Source organism: Oncorhynchus kisutch, unplaced genomic scaffold (genome assembly GCF_002021735.2).
Source record: "Oncorhynchus kisutch isolate 150728-3 unplaced genomic scaffold, Okis_V2 Okis07a-Okis12b_hom, whole genome shotgun sequence".
Lineage (NCBI taxonomy): Eukaryota > Metazoa > Chordata > Actinopteri > Salmoniformes > Salmonidae > Oncorhynchus > Oncorhynchus kisutch.
In genome coordinates, this window is record NW_022261984.1 from 16,336,753 (window position 1) to 16,358,635 (window position 21,883).

General features: G+C 53.0%; 2 protein-coding genes across 11 annotated transcripts in view; one reads left to right on the top strand and one right to left on the bottom strand.

Moving 5' to 3' along the window:
- LOC116360060 (uncharacterized) overlaps window positions 1–5,999 on the top strand; it is a 64,355-nt gene extending 58,356 nt beyond the window's left edge. The window contains exons 8-9 of one of the 2 annotated variants that reach the window (XM_031814559.1): window positions 26–3,853; window positions 3,984–5,999. In XM_031814559.1, coding sequence (XP_031670419.1) covers window positions 26–3,853; window positions 3,984–3,991 — 3,836 coding nt within the window. In that variant the 3' untranslated portion in view covers window positions 3,992–5,999. Of the gene's footprint in view, window positions 1–10; window positions 3,854–3,983 lie in introns of both variants that reach the window. The other variant, XM_031814558.1, reaches the window with a different exon arrangement.
- Window positions 6,000–14,028: 8,029 nt separating this feature from the next.
- LOC109887949 (condensin complex subunit 3) overlaps window positions 14,029–21,883 on the bottom strand; it is a 66,722-nt gene continuing 58,867 nt past the window's right edge. For all 9 annotated transcript variants that reach the window (XM_031814860.1, XM_031814857.1, XM_031814862.1 and 6 more), the window contains 5 exons: window positions 21,421–21,588; window positions 16,815–16,935; window positions 15,759–15,806; window positions 15,607–15,676; window positions 14,029–14,338 (listed from right to left, as the gene is read on the bottom strand). In XM_031814860.1, the coding sequence (XP_031670720.1) occupies window positions 14,212–14,338; window positions 15,607–15,676; window positions 15,759–15,806; window positions 16,815–16,935; window positions 21,421–21,588 (534 nt within the window). In that variant the 3' untranslated portion in view covers window positions 14,029–14,211. The remainder of the gene's footprint in view (window positions 14,339–15,606; window positions 15,677–15,758; window positions 15,807–16,814; window positions 16,936–21,420; window positions 21,589–21,883) is intronic.

Sequence of the window (21,883 nt, forward strand, 5' to 3'; positions counted from 1 at the left end):
GAGTCACCAGGTAGTACCAGCAGTGGTCTTCCTGAGAGGAGTAGAGAGGAAGAGGAGGAGTCACCAGGTAGTACCAGCAGTGGTCTTCCTGAGAGGAGTAGAGAGGAAGAGGAGGAGTCACCAGGTAGTACCAGCAGTGGTCTTCCTGAGAGGAGTAGAGAGGAAGAGGAGAAGTCACCAGGTAGTACCAGCAGTGGTCTTCCTGAGAAGAGTAGAGAGGAAGAGGAGGAGACAGCAGGCAGCAGCAAGGACAGTAGCAGAGTGTCAGCCAGGAATAGCCCTTCCCACCCCTGCAGAACCAGGAGAGGCAGCAGGTCCCAGCCAGGCTGCAGCAGCCAGGTGGTGGTGGGGAGGAGCAGCGAGGCTGGGAGGTCCAGGAGGAGCATCGTCCCTCCCCAGCGGTTCTCCTCCTACATCACAGAGCCCAGGATGATGTATTCTGCTGCCTGTTTCTCAGAGAGGATCTTCTCCGCCCAGAGGGCGCCAAAGGATCGGCAACCACTCAATGCCCCCAACACCAATCGCACAGACTCCCCGTCCTCGGACACAGACACGGCTGAGGGGTTGGGCGAAGCAAGAGAAGAGGAATTACCGCTGGCATCCAGTCCTGAGGATGTCAGTCAGGAGAGGAGGGGAGGCAGAGGCTGTAGATCAACAGCAAGAGGTCAGAGTTCAGACCGTGAGTCACAGAGACGAGGTCAGGTGATTCCCGTCACTGCTGCTTCCTCTGAGCAGCAGAGTCCCCCTAAACAGCGCTCCCAGAACAGGGCAGACGTTAGGCTCAGAGCAGCCAAACCTTTTGGGCGCTTACGCTCCTCCCACTCCGGCCAACAGTCCCAACCAGCGAGCCCTCAGACAGCCTCCAGGCCAGAGGTCCCCACTGGTCAGCCTCAGTACATCAGCCCCATCAAGCTGATGTTTGTGTCTGCAGTAGTGGGTGAGGAGGGGGTGAGGTACACCCTGAAGGCGGCTGCACCAGGATCCAGCTGGCATGGACAGGAGACCTTTGACCCCTGTGAGGAGTCATCGTGGGCTGGAAGTCCAGAGAAGACCCCAGAGAAGACTCACAATCCACCGAAGACCAGGAGTCCACCGAAGACCAGGAGTCCCCTCCAGACCAGGAGTCCACCGAAGACCAGGAGTCCCCTCCAGACCAGGAGTCCACCCCAGACCAGGAGTCCACCCCAGACCAGGAGTCCCCTCCAGACCAGGAGTCCACCGAAGACCAGAAGTCCACCGAAGACCAGGAGTCCACCCCAGACCAGGAGTCCACCCCAGACCAGGAGTCCCCTCCAGACGAGGAGTCCACCCAAGAACACCATATCGTCATCACCAAAGCTGTGTGGAACGACGAGAGGAGGAGAGGGGGGTAGCCCGCCAAAACGCTCTCCCGGGTCCCAGAACGGAGAAGGCTCGCCTCCTTTTCGTGAAACCACCCCCACAAAGCGACGTCCGGGACGTCCCAAGAAGCTGGGCCCCCAGCTGGAGAAGAGGGCCAAGAGGCCGATCGGCCGCCCGCCCAAGCAAAGGGGTGTAGAGCTGAGCTGTGGCTCCAGGCAGGGTGGTCAGGAACAGTCCAGTGGAGTTCCTTTAGGCTGCAGCACCGGGGAGGAGGGCAACGAGGAGAGAGACCCAGCCAACAGGAACCTGAAGATCACCGTGGTGTACGGACGCTCCCACAGGACCAAGAGGACAGTGTCGGAGGAGGCTGCTTGTCTCCAGGCTACAGAGCAGCTGATGGATCTGAACTTCGTCAGACCGGTGAAGGAGAAGAGGTTCGCTCCCCACGCCAGCAACAGCAGCAACATTATCAAGTGCCAGAAGCTGCAGTGTACCGCGGCCATGCGTCGTCCAGGGAGACCCGCCAAGGTCAAGATCTCCGGAATCTCCATTACCGTCACCACCACGTCGCCGGGGAAACGCAAGATCCACATGAACCGGGACAGGAAATCTCCGGAGAAGCTCTGTCAGCGGAAAGCCCTCCTTCCTGAACCCCAGCCTTCCAAAGAGCCCAGGAAAATCAGCAGCACGCCGACTAGCGAGGACGCCTCTCGGATGCAGATAGAGAGAACGACAGAGTCCAAGGATGGAGCGATGGAGCGACAGACCCAGACTCCGCCTGTGTTGGCAGTGCGTCACTCTGTGAGAGTGAGGAAGCCTTCAGTGTACCTGCTTCACTCTGTAGCCACCTCCACCTCTAGGTCCCTGAGCCACAGTACCGCCCTGCTGCGCCGATCCAGACAGCTACTGATCAACAGGGCCAGCAGCAAGGGCAGCCATCGCAAGAGGAAGGAGGAGGGAGGAGAGGACACCCCAGGGCGGGAGGAGCTGCTGTCCGGGAGGGAGGAGAGTAGGAGCGAGGGAAGAGGAGGGGTGTTGTGTGAGGACCTGAGCCAGGTAGCGGGGGTTTCGGTAGACTCCATTTTCCCGGCCAGCTCCAGCGAGGCGTTGAGGTGGTGGCCCGTCTCCTCCGACCAGGACAGCCTGAACCAAGAGCTGGCTCGCAGGATCCGCCTCATATCCCAAAGCTGGGTCGCTGCTGCTACCACCCACACCACCAGGACGGGGACGATCATGTCCGCCAAGCAGAGACTCGACGACGACTCTTTGTCCTCCTGGAAGCCAGAGGTTGGGTCGGCAGTGCGGCTGCTGTTTGACCGGCGCTGCAGCGTGGAGAGGCTGGCCTCCTGGTTCATGCAGACCACTGAGACTCAGTCTCTGGGCATTGTGAAAAAGACCAGCTCCCGAAACCCCTATGAGCTCCTGCACTACCCCCGGAACGCCAGCAGGGAGAGCGTCTTTCCCAGCCCGCAGACCATGCGACTACGCAAACACATCAAGAAGTTTGCCAAAGCTGTGCCGAAGAGCCCCGCCCAGCTCCGTCTGGCCCAGGAACGGCTCCGACGTGGAAGAGAGCTGAATGCCAGGCGGCGTCTGTTCACTGCGAGGCCGGCGTCTGGCGGGCTGCGTCTCAGAGCTCCTTGGAGGAAGGTCAGGGCCCTCGGGACGTACAGAACCACTCTGCTCAGAGTCAGAGAAAAGTTCCTCACCTGGACCCTCAGAGCCAAGCAGCCCAACAGGCTGATCTGGAGGAGAAGCCTGGTGGAGGAAGGCAACTCACCTCACCAGGTTTGGCCTTCTGCTCAGATCAGGGAGGAGCTCACCAGGTCTCCACATCACCACTGTCTACCTGCCTCCTCAGAGACCAGTCATCCCTGCAGCCCCGACCAGCTGACAGGCCTCACCAAACAGCAGCGTCTCAGCTCTAAAGCCTGGAGTCCAGAGAGACTGAAGGAGTGTTGCGTGTTCCTCAAGAAGATCAACTCTCCCGACACAGAGTCCACCGTTGAGAAGGAGTGGGACGTCTGCACCGTCAATCTAGACGACACATACTGCCCCGACGAGACCAGACAGGAGGAGAGGAGCGGAGAGGACGACAAAGCTGTGAAAACGGAGAGAAGGAAGAGGAGAGTTCCCTGGAAGGAGTCTAGCGGCTCGCCGCAGGAGGTGATGGTTCAGGAGCACAACCAGGTCCGAGCCGGGAACAGGAGAGGCAAACAGAAAAATTCAGGGAAGGCCACGAGCCAATCACCGACCCCGCCGCCAGCGAAAGCCACGAGCCAATCCCCGACCCAGCCGCCAGCGAAAGCCACGAGCCAATCACCGACCCCGCCGCCAGCGAAAGCCACGAGCCAATCACCGACCAGGCCGCCAGCGGAAGCCACGAGCCAATCACCGACCCCGCCGCCAGCGAAAGCCACGAGCCAATCACCGACCCCGCCGCCAACGAAAGTCATGAGAAAATCGCGTGGGAGGGGCCTGACCGGGCCGCGCTGGCGTGACTTTATACTGGGTAATGACTATCTTCCTGTTGTTTCGTTTACATTCTGACAGTCAAGTAGCCTTAATCTGGATCCATATTGTTGTACAGTTATAGATCATTGTTTTATCACAAAACATTCTACTCTCCCTCATCTCTGCAGGAACCTGACTGTCCTCCGTCCCGTCCCCACGGTGACTGTGTTGTAACTGTATTGGCGGGACGCTCCTCCCTCCGTCTCCACGGTGACTGCGTGTAAACAACTCGGTGCCTTCAGACTGCCCCTTGGCATTATGTAGCAGAAGGAAAAGTTTAACCAGAAGAAGCTTACCATTGCACTATTTTTAAACTATTCAGCCCCCACCCCCCCAAACACACACTGCTTTAAAAAAACCAAACTGTGTTTGTACAGAATGTTTGTTTTTAAAACTTTGACACACCTTTCTTCTGCCTTGTCTGATACAACTACCAACCCATCAAGTTCTGTTGTAATGAGCCTGGAGGTCCGTTTGGGAGAGTACACATTCAAACCCTGCGTCTACAATGGCACCCTATTCCCTATATGTAGGGCACTATTTTAGACCAGAGCTCTATGGCACCCTATTCCCTATATATAGGGCACTATTTTAGATTAGAGCCCTATGGCACCCTATTCCCTATATAGTGCACTACTTTATACCACAGCCCTATGGCACCCTATTCCCTATATAGTGCACTACTTTATACCACAGCCCTATGGCACCCTATTCCCTATATAGTGCACTACTTTATACCACATCCCTATGGCACCCTATTCCCTATATAGTGCACTACTTTAGGCCAGAGCCCTATGGCACCCTATTCCCTATATAGTGCACTACTTTAGACCTGAACATTATATGGCCCTGGTCTAAAATAGTGCCCTATATATAGGGAATAGGGTGCCATAGGGCTCTGGTCTAAAATAGTGCCCTATATATAGGGAATAGGGTTCCATAGGGCTGTGGTCTAACATAGTGCCCTATATATAGGGAATAGGGTGCCATAGGGCTCTGGTCTAAAATAGTGCCCTATATATAGGGAATAGGGTGCCATAGGGCTGTGGTATAAAGTAGTGCACTATATAGGGAATAGGGTGCCATAGGGCTGTGGTATAAAGTAGTGCACTATATAGGGAATAGGGTTCCCTTTGGGTCTGATTCTCTCCTCCATGATGTGTGCACTTCCCCTCGTGGATTTATAAACATTATAGATGTAAACATTAGTTTGGGAGGGAGTTTCACCTTCAGCTTGGGAGGGAGGGAGTTTCACCTTCAGCTTGGGAGGGAGGGAGTTTCACCTTCAGCTTGGGAGGGAGTTTCACCATATTACCTAACACTAGTCCACGTTAGATCCATGAGGGAGGGACAGTTCAGTGTGGTAGGTGGCAGAACTGAACTAGGTTTTTAGTATGCCACGGCAGCCATTTTGTAATGTGTGTCGGCTGCATTAAAGAAGCAACACCACGATCCCCTCTCCCCCCTCCAAAACAACATGCCTCACGATCTAACGGCTCAACCAGCAGACTGGAGCTGGACCGCCGCGGCCCCGATGACAACATACACCCCCCCATAGTGTCAAACTCATTCCACTGGAGGGGTCGAGTGTCTGTGGGTTTTCGTTCCTGATTTAATTGAATTAAAAAGGTCACTAATTTGTAAGGAACTCCCCCCTCACCTGGTTGTCGAGGTCTTTAATTGAAAGGGGAAAAGCCAGCTGTCACTAGGGCCCTGCTTGGAATCAGTTTGACCCCCCCCCCCCTGCCCTATTTAGTGCCCTACCAGAGCCACTCCGGTCAAGAGTAGTGCACAAGGTGCTATTTGTGACTTAAACCCTACTTACTTCATATCGACTCTGTCCAGAAGCTACGGGCTCATCTCGAAGGACACCGTACACCCGACGTAGCACACGACTCTGGGCCGTTGCGTGGTGAAGAGGACGTGACGCAGGATGTCTTTCAGTACGGCCCGGGATCCGGGGACCACCTTCTAGTGTGACGTTTTAAAGCTAATGTGATCTCTGCTAACGGGGAACGTTGCCTTGAAGCCTTCTGTCTTCTAAACAATGTTGTCGTTGTTGTTGTTGGGCTTTTCTGTCTGTTCTTTGGTTTCTTAGTTTTCACCCAGAGCATTAATGAATTAAACATGTGAATGAAATCAGACCTGCCTGTCGTGTGTTAACATTAACCCTGTACACCCCACTACCCCCCCCCCAGAGGTTATTAACCCTGTACACCCCACTACCCCCCCCCCAGAGGTTATTAACCCTGTACACCCACTACCCCCCAGAGGTTATTAACCCTGTACACCCCACTACCCCCCCCAGAGGTTATTAACCCTGTACACCCCACTACCCCCCCCCCCGAGGTTATTAACCCTGTACACCCCACTACCCCCCCCAGAGGTTATTAACCCTGTACACCCCACTACCCCCCCCAGAGGTTATTAACCCTGTACACCCCCCCCCCCCGAGGTTATTAACCCTGTACACCCCACTACCCCCCCCAGAGGTTATTAACCCTGTACACCCCCCCCAGAGGTTATTAACCCTGTACACCCCCCCAGAGGTTATTAACCCTGTACACCCACAACCCCCCCCAGAGGTTATTAACCCTGTACACCACTACCCCCCCCCCGAGGTTATTAACCCTGTTACACCCCCTACCCCCCCAGAGGTTATTAACCCTGTACACCCCCCCCCCCCCAGAGGTTATTAACCCTGTACCCCCCCCAGAGGTTACCCCCCTGTACCCCCCCCCCAGAGGTTATTAACCCTGTACACCCCCCCCAGAGGTTATTAACCCTGTACACCCCCCCCCCCCCAGAGGTTATTAACCCTGTACACCCCCCCAGGTTATTAACCCTGTACACCCCCCCCCAGAGGTTATTAACCCTGTACCCCCCCCCAGAGGTTATTAACCCTGTACACCCCCCCCCAGAGGTTATTAACCCTGTACCCCCCCCCAGAGGTTATTACCCCTGTACACCCACCCCCCCCCAGAGGTTATTAACCCTGTACCCCCCCCTTATTAACCCCCCCCCCCCCCCCCCCAGAGGTTATTAACCCTGTACCCCCCCCCAGAGGTATTACCCTGTACACCCCCCCCCAGGGGTTATTAACCCTGTACACCCCCCCAGAGGTTATTAACCCTGTACCCCCCCCCATGAGGTTATAACCCTGTACACCCCCTCCCCTAGGTTATAACCCTGTACACCCCACTACCCCCCCCCAGAGGTTATAACCCTGTACACCCCACTACCCCCCCCCCAGAGGTTATTAACCCTGTATACCCACCCCCCCCCCGAGGTTATTAACCCTGTACACCCCACTACCCCCCCAGAGGTTATTAAACCCTGTATACCCCCCCCCCAGAGGTTATTTACCCTGTACACCACCCCAGAGGTTATTAACCCTGTATACCCCACTACCCCCCCAGAGGTTATTAACCTGTACACCCCTACCCCCCCAGAGGTTATTAACCTGTACACCCCACTACCCCCCCAGAGGTTATTAACCCTGTACACCCCACTACCCCCCCCCAGAGGTTATTAACCCTGTACACCCACTACCCCCCCAGAGGTTATTAACCCTGTACACCCCACTACCCCCCCCCCAGAGGTTATTAACCCTGTACACCCCACTACCCCCCCCCCAGAGGGTTATTAACCCTGTACACCCCCCCCAGAGGTTATTAACCCTGTACACCCCCCCCCAGAGGTTATTAACCCTGTACACCCCCCCAGAGGTTATTACCCTGTACACCCCCCAGAGGTTATTAACCCTGTACACCCCACTACCCCCCCCCCAGAGGTTATTAACCCTGTACACCCCACTACCCCCCCCAGAGGTTATTAACCCTGTACACCCCACTACCCCCCAGAGGTTATTAACCCTGTACACCCCACTACCCCCCCCCCAGAGGTTATTAACCCTGTACACCCCACTACTCCCCCCCAGAGGTTATTAACCCTGTACACCCCACTACCCCCCCAGAGGCTATTAACCCTGTACACCCCACTACCCCCCAGAGGTTATTAACCCTGTACACCCCACTACCCACCCCAGAGGTTATTAACCCTGTACACCCCACTACCCCCCCAGAGGTTATTAACCCTGTACACCCCACTACCCCCCCCCAGAGGTTATTAACCCTGTACACCCCACTACCCCCCCCAGAGATGATTAACCCTGTACACCCCTACCCCCCAGAGGTTATTAACCCTGTACACCCCACTACCCCCCCAGAGGTTATTAACCCTGTACACCCCACTACCCCCCCAGAGGTTATTAACCCTGTACACCCCACTACCCCCCCAGAGGTTATTAACCCTGTACACCCCACTACCCCCCCCCCCAGAGGTTATTAACCCTGTACACCCCACTACCCCCCCCCAGAGGTTATTAACCCTGTAGACCCACTACCCCCCAGAGGCTATTAACCCTGTACACCCCACTACCCCCCCCCAGAGGTTATTAACCCTGTACACCCCCCCCCAGAGGTTATTAACCCTGTACACCCCCCCCCAGAGGTTATTAACCCTGTACACCCCCCCCAGAGGTTATTAACCCTGTACACCCCACTACCCCCCCCCAGAGGTTATTAACCCTGTACACCCCACTACCCCCCCCAGAGGTTATTAACCCTGTACACCCCACTACCCCCCCAGAGGTTATTAACCCTGTACACCCCACTACCCCCCCCCCAGAGGTTATTAACCCTGTACACCCCACTACTCCCCCCCCAGAGGTTATTAACCCTGTACACCCCACTACCCCCCCAGAGGCTATTAACCCTGTACACCCCACTACCCCCCAGAGGTTATTAACCCTGTACACCCCACTACCCACCCCCAGAGGTTATTAACCCTGTACACCCCACTACCCCCCCCAGAGGTTATTAACCCTGTACACCCCACTACCCCCCCCCCCAGAGGTTATTAACCCTGTACACCCCACTACCCCCCCCAGAGATGATTAACCCTGTACACCCCTACCCCCCAGAGGTTATTAACCCTGTACACCCCACTACCCCCCCAGAGGTTATTAACCCTGTACACCCCACTACCCCCCCAGAGGTTATTAACCCTGTACACCCCACTACCCCCCCAGAGGTTATTAACCCTGTACACCCCACTACCCCCCCCCCCAGAGGTTATTAACCCTGTACACCCCACTACCCCCCCCCCCAGAGGTTATTAACCCTGTAGACCCCACTACCCCCCCAGAGGCTATTAACCCTGTACACCCCACTACCCCCCCCCAGAGGTGTTTAACCCTGTACACCCCACTACCCCCCCCCCAGAGGTTATTAACCCTGTACACCCCACTACCCCCCCAGAGGTTATTAACCCTGTACACCCCACTACCCCCCCCCAGAGGTTATTAACCCTGTACACCCCACTACCCCCCCCCCAGAGGTTATTAACCCTGTACACCCCACTACCCCCCCAGAGGTTATTAACCCTGTACACCCCACTACCCCCCCAGAGGTTATTAACCCTGTACACCCCACTACCCCCCAGAGGTTATTAACCCTGTACACCCCACTACCCCCCCCCAGAGGTTATTAACCCTGTACACCCCACTACCCCCCCCAGAGGTTATTAACCCTGTACACCCCACTACCCCCACCAGAGGTTATTAACCCTGTACACCCCACTACCCCCCCCCCCAGAGGTTATTAACCCTGTACACCCCACTACCCCCCCAGAGGTTATTAACCCTGTAGACCCCACTACCCCCCCAGAGGCTATTAACCCTGTACACCCCACTACCCCCCAGAGGTTATTAACCCTGTACACCCCACTACCCCCCCCCCAGAGGTTATTAACCCTGTACACCCCACTACCCCCCCCCCCAGAGGTTATTAACCCTGTACACCCCACTACCCCCCAGAGGTTATTAACCCTGTACACCCCACTACCCCCCCCAGAGGTTATTAACCCTGTACACCCCACTACCCCCCCCCAGAGGTTATTAACCCTGTATACCCCACAACCCCCCCCCAGAGGTTATTAACCCTGTACACCCCACTACCCCCCCCAGAGGTTATTAACCCTGTACACCCCACTACCCCCCCAGAGGTTATTAACCCTGTACACCCCACTACCCCCACCAGAGGTTATTAACCCTGTACACCCCACTACCCCCCCCCAGAGGTTATTAACCCTGTACACCCCACTACCCCCCCCAGAGGTTATTAACCCTGTACACCCCACTACCCCCCCAGAGGTTATTAACCCTGTACACCCCACTACCCCCCCCCCAGAGGTTATTAACCCTGTACACCCCACTACCCCCCCCCCCCCCAGAGGTTATTAACCCTGTACACCCCACTACCCCCCCCCCAGAGGTTGTACACCATGAAATTGTGTTTCGAAAGTAGTTCCCTTTATCATCCCTCAATGGAAATTATTTTTTATCACAATACCCCATAATGACATAATACCCCAATAATGACATCACAATACCTCATAATGACATAATACCCCAATAATGACATCACAATACCTCATAATGACATCACAATACCTCATAATGACAAAGACGAAAAAACAGGTTGAGAATTATTTCCAAAATGTATATAAAAACGAAACAGATCCTTTACATTTCCTGATGAAGCTTATTTCTCTCATGTTTTGTGCAACAATGTGTTTCCATCCCTGTTGGATTTCTGCTTTGATCCTCCATCCACTTGACAAACGTGGAATATCAAGAAGCTGATTAAACAGCAAGATCATTACACAGGTGCACCTTGTGCTGGGGGACAAGGTGTCTCAACACAATGCCACAGATACCTCAAGTTGAGGGAGTAACTGGCATGCTGAGTGCAGGAATGTTCAACCAGAACTGTTGCCAGAGAATTTCATGTAAATTGCTCTACCATCTAGTCGCCTCTGTCGTTTTAGAGATGTCGGCCTCACAACCGCAGACCATGTGTAACCACGCCAGCCCAGGACCTCCACAATAGAAGAATTTCTGCACAAACTGTCAGAAACCGTCTCAGGGAAGCTCATCTGCGTGCTCGTCATCCTCATCAGGTTCTGCAGTTCGGCTTCAGTGGGTAAATGCTCACCTTCGATGGTCACTGGCCTCGCTGGAGAAGTGTGCTCTTCACCGATGAATCCCTGTTTCAACTGCACCGGGCAGATGGCAGACTGTGTATGGCGTCGAGTGTACAAGAGGTTTGCTGATGTCAACGTTGTGAACAGAGGGCCCCATGGTGGAGGTGGGGTTATGGTGATGAGCAGACAGAAACTACCGACAACAAACACAATTGTATTTTATTGATGTCAATTTTATTTTTTTATGAAGCCTTTGTTTAACTAGTCAGATGAATGAACAGAGATACCGTGACGAGATCCTGAGGCCATTCATCCTCCTCCATCACCTCATGTTTCAGCATGATAATGAATGAACAGAGATACCGTGACGAGATCCTGAGGCCCGTTGTCGTGTCATTCATCCTCCTCCATCACCTCATGTTTCAGCATGATAATGAATGAACAGAGATACCGTGACGAGATCCTGAGGCCCGTTGTCGTGTCATTCATCCTCCTCCATCACCTCATGTTTCAGCATGATAATGAATGAACAGAGATACCGTGACGAGATCCTGAGGCCCGTTGTCGTGTCATTCATCCTCCTCCATCACCTCATGTTTCAGCATGATAATGAATGAACAGAGATACCGTGACGAGATCCTGAGGCCCGTTGTCGTGCCATTCATCCTCCTCCATCACCTCATGTTTCAGCATGATAATGAATGAACAGAGATACCGTGACGAGATCCTGAGGCACGTTGTCGTGTCATTCATCCTCCTCCATCACCTCATGTTTCAGCATGATAATGAATGAACAGAGATACCGTGACGAGATCCTGAGGCACGTTGTCGTGTCATTCATCCTCCTCCATCACCTCATGTTTCAGCATGATAATCTGGATCTGTACACAATTCCTGGAAGCTGAAAATGTCCCAGTTCTTCCAAGGCCTGCATACTCACCTGACATGTCACCCATAGAGCATGTTTGGGATGCTCTGGATCGATCTGTACGACAACGTCTTCCAGTTCCTCCATACTTACCAGACATGTCACCCATAGAGCATGTTTGGGATGCTCTGGATCGATCTGTACGACAACGTGTTCCAGTTCCTCCATACTTACCAGACATGTCACCCATAGAGCATGTTTGGGATGCTCTGGATCGATGTGTACGACAGCGTGTTCCAGTTCCTCCATACTTACCAGACATGTCACCCATAGAGCATGTTTGGGATGCTCTGGATCGATGTGTACGACAACGTGTTCCAGTTCCTCCATACTTACCAGACATGTCACCCATAGAGCATGTTTGGGATGCTCTGGATCGATGTGTACGACAGCGTGTTCCAGTTCCTCCATACTTACCAGACATGTCACCCATAGAGCATGTTTGGGATGCTCTGGATCGATGTGTACGACAACGTGTTCCAGTTCCTCCATACTTACCAGACGTCACCCATAGAGCATGTTTGGGATGCTCTGGATCGATGTGTACGACAGCGTGTTCCAGTTCCTCCATACTTACCAGACATGTCACCCATAGAGCATGTTTGGGATGCTCTGGATCGATGAGTACGACAGCAAGTTCCAGTTCCCACCAATATCCAGCAACTTCACACGGCCATTGAAGAGGAGTGGGACAGCATTCCACAGAACACAATCAACAGCCTGATCAACTCTATGGGAAGGAGATGTGTCACGCTGCATGAGGCAAACGGTCACACCAGATACTGACTGGTTTTCTGATCCACGCCCTACTTTAGTTAAGGTATCTGTGACCAAAGAATTCATATGTGAAATCCATAGATCAGTGACCTAATCAATTTAATTGACTGCTATGAACTGTAGCTCAATCTTTGAAATCCTTTTCATGTTGCGTTTATATTTGTTCAGCGTAGATCATCAGATAACTATTTCATACGATGTGATTGGCTGAGATCCGGCAGAAACTGGACCAATGTGTTGCGGTCAGTGATAATGACCATCTCAGTACTGTACCACACCCCGTTCAGTCCCCAGAAACTGGACCAATGTGTTGCGGTCAGTGATAATGACCATCTCAGTACTGTACCACACCCCGTTCAGTCCCCCCCCACACATACACACACCGTGACCCCTGCAACGCTCCCACAGAACACACACACCACAGTAATGATGTGGTCTCCCTTTGTGAGAGGAATACAGAGCTCAATGGGACTTCCTGGAGGGATACAGAACTCAATGGGACTTCCTGGAGGGATACAGAGCTCAATGGGACTTCCTGGAGGAATACAGACCTCAATGGGACTTCCTGGAGGGATACAGAGCTCAATGGGACTTCCTGGAGGGATACAGAGTACTCCAGAACTCAATGGGACTTCCTGGAGGGATACAGACCTCAATAACAGAGGGATACAGAGCTCAATGGGACTTCCTGGAGGGATACAGAGCTTAATGGGACTTCCTGGAGGGATACAGTCCTCAATGGGACTTCCTGGAGGGATACAGACCTCAATGGGACTACCTGGAGGAATACAGACCTCAATGGGACTTCCTGGAGGGATACAGTCCTCAATGGGACTTCCTGGAGGGATACAGAGTACTCCTGACCTCAATGGGACTTCCTGGAGGGATACAGAGATCAATGGGACTTCCTGGAGGGATACAGACCTCAATGGGACTTCCTGGAGGGATACAGACCTCAATAACAGAGGGATACAGACTTCAATGGGACTTCCTGGAGGAATACAGAGCTCAATGGGACTTCCTGGAGGGATACAGAGGTCAATAACAGAGGGATACAGACCTCAATGGGACTTCCTGGAGGAATACAGAGCTCAATGGGACTTCCTGGAGGGATACAGACCTCAATAACAGAGGGATACAGAGCTCAATGGGACTTCCTGGAGGGATACAGACCTCAATAACAGAGGGATACAGAGCTCAATGGGACTTTCTGGAGGGATACAGCGCTCAATGGGACTTCCTGGGGGATACAGAGCTCAATGGGACTTCCTGGAGGGATACAGCGCTCAATGGGACTTCCTGGAGGGATACAGAGCTCAATGGGACTTCCTGGGGGATACAGAGCTCAATGGGACTTCCTGGAGGGATACAGACCTCAATAACAGAGGGAGAATTACAGCAGAGAGACACAACAGGAAGGAGGAAGTTTAATAGTTTATTTAATCCAATAAAATCACATTTTTCATTCAGGTTGATGATAGGAATTCCTTCTGTCTCTAAACCTGTTGATCTACATGTCCACTACTCTGATACATTACTGATTACACTAGGCAGCTAACACGCAACCTGACCTCTGACCTCTCTACCCTATCTGTCATGGGACTCTATGAGGTGTTGGCCTCCTGGTTGATGAGGGCACTGAGGTCCAGTCTGGTTTTGTCCAAAGCTGCCGTCTTGGCCCGGCGGGATGGACGGGGTACCGGCACCGAGTCTGGAACATTCTCCCCATCACTATGGAGGGAGAGGAGAGGAAGAGGGGGAGGGAGACAGATGGAGAGGAGGAAGGGGAGGGAGAGAGATGGAGAGGAGGGAGAGGAGGAGGGGGAGGGAGACAGATGGAGAGGAGGGAGAGGAGGAAGGGGAGGGAGAGAGATGGAGAGGAGGGAGAGGAGGAAGGGGAGGGAGAGAGATGGAGAGGAGGGAGAGGAGGAGGGGGAGGGAGAGAGATGGAGGAGGGAGAGGAGGGGGAGGGGCAGGGAGACAGACGGGGAAGGAGACAGATGGAGAGGAGGGAGAGGAGGAGGGAGACAGATGGAGAGGAGGGAGAGGAGGAAGGGGAGGGAGAGAGATGGAGAGGAGGGAGAGGAGGAAGGGGAGGGAGAGAGATGGAGAGGAGGGGGAGGGGCAGGGAGACAGACGGGGAAGGAGACAGATGGAGAGGAGGGAGAGGAGGGGCAGGGAGACAGACGGGAAGGAGACAGAGGAGGAGGAGGGAGAGGAGGGGCAGGGAGACAGATGGAGAGGAGGAGGAGGGGAGAGGGAGGCAGATGGAGAGGAGGGGGAGGGAGACAGAAAGGAGGAGGAGGAGGGGGAGACAGAGAGGAGGAGGACGGGGAGGGAGACAGAGGAGGAGGGAGACGGAAAGAGAGGAGGAGGGAGACGGAGAGGAGGAGGAGGAGGGAGACGGAGAGGAGGAGGAGGAGGGAGACGGAGAGGAGGAGGAGGAGGGAGACGGAAAGAGAGGTGGAGGGAGACGGAAAGAGAGGAGGAGGGAGACGGAAAGAGAGGAGGTAGGAGACGGAAAGAGAGGAGGTAGGAGACGGAAAGAGAGGAGGTAGACGGAAAGAGAGGAGGAGGGAGACGGAAAGAGAGGAGGAGGTAGACGGAAAGAGAGGAGGTAGACGGAAAGAGAGGAGGAGGGAGACGGAAAGAGAGGAGGAGGGAGACGGAAAGAGAGGAGGAGGGAGACGGAGAGGAGGAGGGAGACGGAGAGGAGGAGGGAGGGAGAGGAGGAGAGAGAGAGAGGAGGAGGAGGGAGACGGAAAGAGAGGAGGAGGGAGACGGAAAGAGAAGAGGAGGGAGACGGAAAGAGAAGAGGAGGGAGACGGAAAGAGAAGAGGAGGGAGACGGAAAGAGAGGAGGAGGGAGACGGAAAGACAGGAGGGAGACGGAGAGGAGGGAGACAGAGAGGAGGAGGAGGGAGAAATTAAAGGTGGTATACAGAACGAATCCATTTCAATATTCAGGGACGATTAAGCACACTTCTCCCCTCCTCTCACCTCTCCTCGGAGGACTCTGCCGATCTGCTGGACTTCTTGGCTCCTTTGGCTGTGGAGGGTTTCCTCTGACCTACACACACACACACGATCAACTGTTAGTGGTGCTCAACCGTGTCAGAGGTTAGCAGGAGGTGTGTAAGATGGGGTAATACCTCTCCTGGGCCTCTTGGCAGACTGGTCCAGGTCCTGGTTGGCAGCCTCTGTAGAGATGAAGACTTAGGAGTTACATCTGTCTCTCTCCATGTCATCTGATTCAGTCTAACAGTAACATGACCCACTACCCTCAGTAGTAGTCTCCTCTCTCTCTCTACCCTCAGTATTAGTCTCCTCTCTCTCTCTACCCTCAGTATTAGTCTCCTCTCTCTCTCTACCCTCAGTATTAGTCTCCTCTCTCTCTCTACCCTCAGTATTAGTCTCCTCTCTCTCTACCCTCAGTATTAGTCTCCTCTCTCTCTACCCTCAGTAGTAGTCTCCTCTCTACCCTAAGTAGTTGTCTCCTCTCTCTCTACCCTCAGTAGTAGTCTCCTCTCTCTCTACCCTCAGTAGTAGTCTCCTCTCTCTCTCTCTACCCTCAGTAGTAGTCTCCTCTCTCTCTCTCTACCCTCAGTATTAGTCTCCTCTCTCTCTCTACCCTCAGTATTAGTCTCCTCTCTCTCTCTACCCTCAGTATTAGTCTCCTCTCTCTCTCTACCCTCAGTATTAGTCTCCTCTCTCTCTCTACCCTCAGTAGTAGTCTCCTCTCTCTCTCTCTCTACCCTCAGTAGTAGTCTTCTCTCTCTCTACCCTCAGTATTAGTCTCCTCTCTCTCTACCCTCAGTATTAGTCTCCTCTCTCTACCCTCAGTAGTAGTCTCCTCTCTCTTTGCCCTCAGTAGTAGTCTCCTCTCTCTCTCTACCCTCAGTATTAGTCTCATCTCTCTCTCTACCCTCAGTATTAGTCTCCTCTCTCTCTACCCTCAGTATTAGTCTCCTCTCTCTCTCTACCCTCAGTAGTCTCCTCTCTCTTTGCCCTCAGTAGTAGTCTCCTCTCTCTACCCTCAGTAGTAGTCTCCTCTCTCTCTCTACCCTCAGTAGTAGTCTCCTCTCTCTCTCTACCCTCAGTAGTAGTCTCCTCTCTCTCTCTACCCTCAGTAGTAGTCTCCTCTCTCTCTCTACCCTCAGTAGTAGTCTCCTCTCTCTACCCTCAGTAGTAGTCTCCTCTCTCTTTACCCTCAGTGTTGACATCTACAGGCTGTAATGTCGTAGTGCTGAGATCTGGTTGGTTGTTGGAGTCCTGCAGTTGTCCAATCAGCTTCTCCACAGCACGCAGAGCGATACGATCCTTCACCTCCTACACAGACATGAGTTAGTTTGGTGTCATCAGGAAGGGTCACCAGGTGTTGTAACAGGGTCACCAGGTGTTGTAACAGGGTCACCAGGTGTTGTGTTTGTAACAGGGTCACCAGGTGTTGTGTTGTAACAGGGTCACCAGGTGTTGTGTTGTAACAGGGTCACCAGGTGTTGTGTTGTAACAGGTCACCAGGTGTTGTGTTGTAACAGGTCACCAGGTGTTGTGTTGTAACAGGGTCACCAGGTGTTGTGTTGTAACAGGGTCACCAGGTGTTGTGTTGTAACAGGGTCACCAGGTGTTATAACAGGGTCACCAGGTGTTGTGTTGTAACAGGGTCACCAGGTGATGTGTTTGTAACAGGTCACCAGGTGTTGTGTTGTAACAGGGTCACCAGGTGTTGTAACAGGGTCCACCAGGTGTTGTAACAGGGTCACCAGGTGTTGTGTTGTAACAGGGTCACCAGGTGTTGTGTTGTAACAGGGTCACCAGGTGTTGTGTTGTAACAGGGTAACCAGGTGTTGTGTTGTAACAGGGTCACCAGTGTTGTGTTGTAACAGGGTCACCAGGTGTTGTAACAGGTCACCAGGTGTTGTGTTGTAACAGGGTCACCAGGTGTTGTGTTGTAACAGGGTCACCAGGTGTTGTAACAGGGTCACCAGGTGTTGTAACAGGGTCACCAGGTGTTGTAACAGGGTCACCAGGTGTTGTAACAGGGTCACCAGGTGTTGTGTTGTAACAGGGTCACCAGGTGTTGTGTTGTAACAGGGTCACCAGGTGTTGTGTTGTAACAGGGTCACCAGGTGTTGTGTTGTAACAGGGTCACCAGGTGTTGTGTTGTAACAGGGTCACCAGGTGTTGTGTTGTAACAGGGTCACCAGGTGTTGTGTTGTAACAGGGTCACCAGGTGATGTGTTGTAACAGGGTCACCAGGTGATGTGTTGTAACAGGGTCACCAGGTGATGTGTTGTAACAGGGTCACCAGGTGTTGTAACAGGGTCACCAGGTGTTGTGTTGTAACAGGGTCACCAGGTGTTGTGTTGTAACAGGGTCACCAGGTGTTGTAACAGGGTCACCAGGTGTTGTGTTGTAACAGGGTCACCAGGTGTTGTGTTGTAACAGGGTCACCAGGTGTTGTGTTGTAACAGGGTCACCAGGTGTTGTGTTGTAACAGGGTCACCAGGTGTGGTGTTGTAACAGGGTCACCAGGTGTGGTGTTGTAACAGGGTCACCAGGTGTGGTGTTGTAACAGGGTCACCAGGTGTGGTGTTGTAACAGGGTCACCAGGTGTGGTGTTGTAACAGGGTCACCAGGTGTGGGTGTGTAACAGGGTCACCAGGTGTGGTGTTGTAACAGGGTCACCAGGTGTTGTGTTGTAACAGGGTCACCAGGTGTGTGTTGTAACAGGGTCACCAGGTGCGGTGTTGTAACAGGGTCACCAGGTGTTGTAACAGGGTCACCAGGTGTTGTAACAGGGTCACCAGGTGTTGTACAGGGTCACCAGGTGTTGTAACAGGGTCACCAGGTGTTGTAACAGGGTCACCAGGTGTTGTAACAGGGTCACCAGGTGTTGTGTTGTAACAGGGTCACCAGGTGTTGTGTTGTAACAGGGTCACCAGGTGTTGTGTTGTAACAGGGTCACCAGGTGTTGTGTTGTAACAGGGTCACCAGGTGTTGTGTTGTAACAGGGTCACCAGGTGTTGTGTTGTAACAGGGTCACCAGGTGTTGTGTTGTAACAGGGTCACCAGGTGTTGTGTTGTAACAGGGTCACCAGGTGATGTGTTGTAACAGGGTCACCAGGTGTTGTGTTGTAACAGGGTCACCAGGTGTTGTGTTGTAACAGGGTCACCAGGTGTTGTGTTGTAAAGGGTCACCAGGTGTTGTGTTGTAACAGGGTCACCAGGTGTTGTGTTGTAACAGGGTCACCAGGTGTTGTGTTGTAACAGGGTCACCAGGTGTTATAACAGGGTCACCAGGTGTTGTGTTGTAACAGGGTCACCAGGTGATGTGTTGTAACAGGGTCCCAGGTGATGTGTTGTAACAGGGTCACCAGGTGTTGTGTTGTAACAGGGTCACCAGGTGTGTGTTGTAACAGGGTCACCAGTGCTGTGTTGTAACAGGGTCACAGGTGTTGTGTTGTAACAGGGTCACCAGGTGTTGTAACAGGGTCACCAGGTGTTGTAACAGGGTCACCAGGTGTTGTAACAGGGTCACCAGGTGTTGTAACAGGGTCACCAGGTGTTGTGTTGTAACAGGGTCACCAGGTGTTGTGTTGTAACAGGGTCACCAGGTGTTGTAACAGGGTCACCAGGTGTTGTAACAGGGTCACCAGGTGTGTTGTAACAGGGTCACCAGGTGATGTGTTGTAACAGGGTCACCAGGTGATGTGTTGTAACAGGGTCACCAGGTGTTGTGTTGTAACAGGGTCACCAGGTGTTGTGTCTGTAACAGGGTCACCAGGTGTTGTGTTGTAACAGGGTCACCAGGTGTTGTGTTGTAACAGGGTCACCAGGTGTTGTGTTGTAACAGGGTCACCAGGTGTTGTGTTGTAACAGGTCACCAGGTGTTGTGTTGTAACAGGGTCACCAGGTGTTGTGTTTGTAACAGGGTCACCAGGTGTTGTGTTGTACAGGGTCACCAGGTGTTGTGTTGTAACAGGGTCACCAGGTGTTGTGTTGTAACAGGGTCACCAGGTGTTGTGTTGTAACAGGGTCACCAGGTGTTGTGTTGTAACAGGGTCACCAGGTGTTGTGTTGTAACAGGGTCACCAGTGTGTTGTAACAGGGTCACCAGGTGTGGTGTTGTAACAGGGTCACCAGGTGTGTGTTGTAACAGGGTCACCAGGTGATGTGTTGTAACAGGGTCACCAGGTGATGTGTTGTAACAGGGTCACCAGGTGATGTGTTTGTAACAGGGTCACCAGGTGATGTGTTGTAACAGGGTCACCAGGTGATGTGTTGTAACAGGGTCACCAGGTGTTGTGTTGTAACAGGGTCACCAGGTGTTGTGTTGTAACAGGGTCACCAGGTGTTGTGTTGTAACAGGGTCACCAGGTGTTGTAACGGGTCACCAGGTGTTGTAACAGGGTCACCAGGTGTTGTAACAGGGGTCACCAGGTGTTGTAACAGGGTCACCAGGTGTTGTAACAGGGTCACCAGGTGTTGTAACAGGGTCACCAGGTGTTGTAACAGGGTCACCAGGTGTTGTAACAGGGTCACCAGGTGTTGTAACAGGGTCACCAGGTGTTGTAACAGGGTCACCAGGTGTTGTAACAGGGTCACCAGGTGTTGTAACAGGGTCACCAGGTGTGTGTGTAACAGGGTCACCAGGTGTTGTAACAGGGTCACCAGGTGTTGTAACAGGGTCACCAGGTGTTGTAACAGGGTCACCAGGTGTTGTAACAGGGTCACCAGGTGTTGTAACAGGGTCACCAGGTGTTGTAACAGGGTCACCAGGTGTTGTAACAGGGTCACCAGGTGTTGTAACAGGGTCACCAGGTGTTGTAACAGGGTCACCAGGTGTTGTAACAGGGTCACCAGGTGTTGTAACAGGGTCACCAGGTGTTGTAACAGGGTCACCAGGTGTTGTAACAGGGTCACCAGGTGTTGTAACAGGGTCACCAGGTGTTGTAACAGGGTCACCAGGTGTTGTAACAGGGTCACCAGGTGTTGTAACAGGGTCACCAGGTGTTGTAACAGGGTCACCAGGTGTTGTAACAGGGTCACCAGGTGTTGTAACAGGGTCACCAGGTGTTGTAACAGGGTCACCAGGTGTGGTGTTGTAACAGGGTCGCCAGGTGTGGTGTTGTAACAGGGTCACCAGGTGTTGTGTTGTAACAGGGTCACCAGGTGTTGTGTTGTAACAGGGTCACCAGGTGTTGTGTTGTAACAGGGTCACCAGGTGTTGTGTTGTAACAGGGTCACCAGGTGTTGTAACAGGGTCACCAGGTGTTGTAACAGGGTCACCAGGTGTTGTAACAGGGTCACCAGGTGTTGTAACAGGGTCACCAGGTGTTGTAACAGGGTCACCAGGTGTTGTAACAGGGTCACCAGGTGTGGTGTTGTAACAGGGTCACCGGGTGTTGTAACAGGGTCACCAGGTGTTGTGTTGTAACAGGGTCACAAGGTGTTGTAACAGGGTCACCAGGTGTTGTAACAGGGTCACCAGGTGTTGTAACAGGGTCACCAGGTGTTGTAACAGGGTCACCAGGTGTGGTGTTGTAACAGGGTCACCAGGTGTGGTGTTGTAACAGGGTCACCAGGTGTGGTGTTGTAACAGGGTCACCAGGTGTGGTGTTGTAACAGGGTCACCAGGTGTTGTGTTTGTAACAGGGTCACCAGGTGTTGTGTTGTAACAGGGTCACCAGGTGTTGTGTTGTAACAGGGTCACCAGGTGTTGTGTTGTAACAGGGTCACCAGGTGTTGTAACAGGGTCACCCAGGTGTTGTGTTGTAACAGGGTCACCAGGTGTTGTTGTCAGTACTGTACCTGTGTAACCTGTTGTAACAGGGTCACCAGGTCTCTAGTCGTGTTGCCGTCAGCACTGAGCTCCAGACTGTTCAGTACTTTGGCGTAGAGACGGACTTCGGGAGCTGACGGGTCCTTCAGCATCTCACCACACACACGCACTGCCAGGTAGTCATGGACACACACCTCCTGAGCGCACACACACACACACACACACACACACACGTTTAGCCTCCAGAGAACACACTTCAGACAGAGGGATGAGACCAGTAATTCATATATTGTGATTCTCATGATTCTACATGTATTGTGATTCTACATGTATTGTGATTCTATGTGTATTGTGATTCTACATGTATTGTGATTCTACGTGTATTGTGATTCTACGTGTATTGTGATTCTAATGATTCTACATGTATTGTGATTCTATGTGTATTGTGATTCTACATGTATTGTGATTCTACGTGTATTGTGATTCTACGTG